General features: G+C 29.5%; 1 protein-coding gene across 1 annotated transcript; it reads right to left on the reverse strand.

The window, feature by feature from the left end:
* Nucleotides 1–454: 454 nt before the first annotated feature.
* Nucleotides 455–1030, reverse strand: LOC108462338 (putative lipid-transfer protein DIR1). Its single transcript, XM_017762301.2, has one exon. It carries the CDS (start codon nucleotides 958–960, stop codon nucleotides 640–642), a length of 321 nt encoding a protein of 106 aa, XP_017617790.1. The 5' UTR covers nucleotides 961–1030; the 3' UTR covers nucleotides 455–639.
* Nucleotides 1031–1503: the final 473 nt, after the last annotated feature.

A 1503-nucleotide genomic window follows, 5' to 3' on the forward strand; every position in this document is an offset into this window, starting at 1 on the left:
GATATTTCACATAATACTCATATAAAATCGACATTATTTTAATTAATGGATTTAACGATTATCATTTGAGTTAAGATAAAATTTCAAAATTTTAAAAGTATGTGAACTAAAACAATCAAATATGAGAAAATCCACAACATACGAGATCAATAACAATATTTTTCTTAATGGATTTAATTGCTACTATTTGGTTGAGGATTGAATTTAAAATTTTGAAAATATAAGGACTAAAATCAATGTAATTTAATTAATTGATTTAAGGATTATTCTTTAGAACGGGGAGAAAACATGATCAAATTAAAGAACATGGACTAAACCCACAACTTATGATACTAATAATAAAATTTTTCCAAATGAATTTGACTACTAAAATTTGGTTTAAGAGTGGAATTTAAAAATTCGAAAAAACTAAAATCAGCCAATTAGAGAAGGACTGAAATTAAAATTATTCAAATTATACAAAAACTTACGTATGATTATTGTAGAATTTGAATAAAAACAACCAACAAAATACAAAACACCAACACACACAAAAACAAATTGCATAACACAAACAATAACAACAATAAAACAAAAGAAATAATTAGTTAATCATTCAACGCAAGGAAATTAGTGGGTTTTTTCATTTTAATCCCACATCTAGCAATTGAAAGATTTGGCCAAATTGCATTGCACGGGCAGGTTCTTAGCTCGATTGAAATCGATTCCATAATCGTTCATCCACTTGGAATTCTTGAAGAAACAAAGGCATGTGAGGTCGGCTTCGTCTAAAGCCATGCAACATGAAGCCGACGGCGGCGGAGGGCTGGGGTTCCCGGCAGTCACGCTCGGCTGGCATGCCTTGAAACCTTCTTTGTTCATGCCACAAACATTCTGACCATTTGCCACCATGGGTCCGGACCCAAGGGCTAAACCAGCTACCACCATTGTCACGATCATAAGCTTAGCGTATCCCCCCATTTCTTTTTGAGCTTAAACAACACTTGTAATTTGCTTGGAATGGCTTTGATAGAGAAAGAGAGTTAGGCCTTTATATAGAAAACTAGGACTTGAATGAAAGTGGGTTGGATATTTGTAATTCCAGTTCGCATGTTTATTTTAAAACTTCAATATATTTATTATTTATATTAAATTTAAGTATCATTATTTAAATTTGAATTAATTAAATAATTTTTGAATATTTTAGTAGGTACAATAAATTTTAAAAAAATTAAAGAGAAAAATGAATTTAAATATATGTTATTTGCAAAGATAACATAGATTTAAATCATGAATATTTAATAATAAGATACAGAACTATATTATTCATTTACTTGAATCTATAATAAATAATAATTAAAATTCTCAACAAATATCTAAATCCGCATTTACTAAACTCAAGTTAACTTGGAATCAAACCACTACACCATTTTCCAAAAGGACAGCTTGGTATTTGGTGATGAATTCAATAGCACACATATAGTATATATGGGATTGATGAATTAGTAGAAGATGCTATAAGGC

This window comes from Gossypium arboreum, chromosome 13, assembly GCF_025698485.1.
Source record: "Gossypium arboreum isolate Shixiya-1 chromosome 13, ASM2569848v2, whole genome shotgun sequence".
Classification (NCBI taxonomy): Eukaryota; Viridiplantae; Streptophyta; class Magnoliopsida; order Malvales; family Malvaceae; genus Gossypium; species Gossypium arboreum.

What these genes read in the sequence shown, in the direction of transcription:
- LOC108462338 (XM_017762301.2), bottom strand. Translation starts at nt 960, where the DNA reads ATGGGGGGATACGCTAAGCTTATGATCGTGACAATGGTGGTAGCTGGT.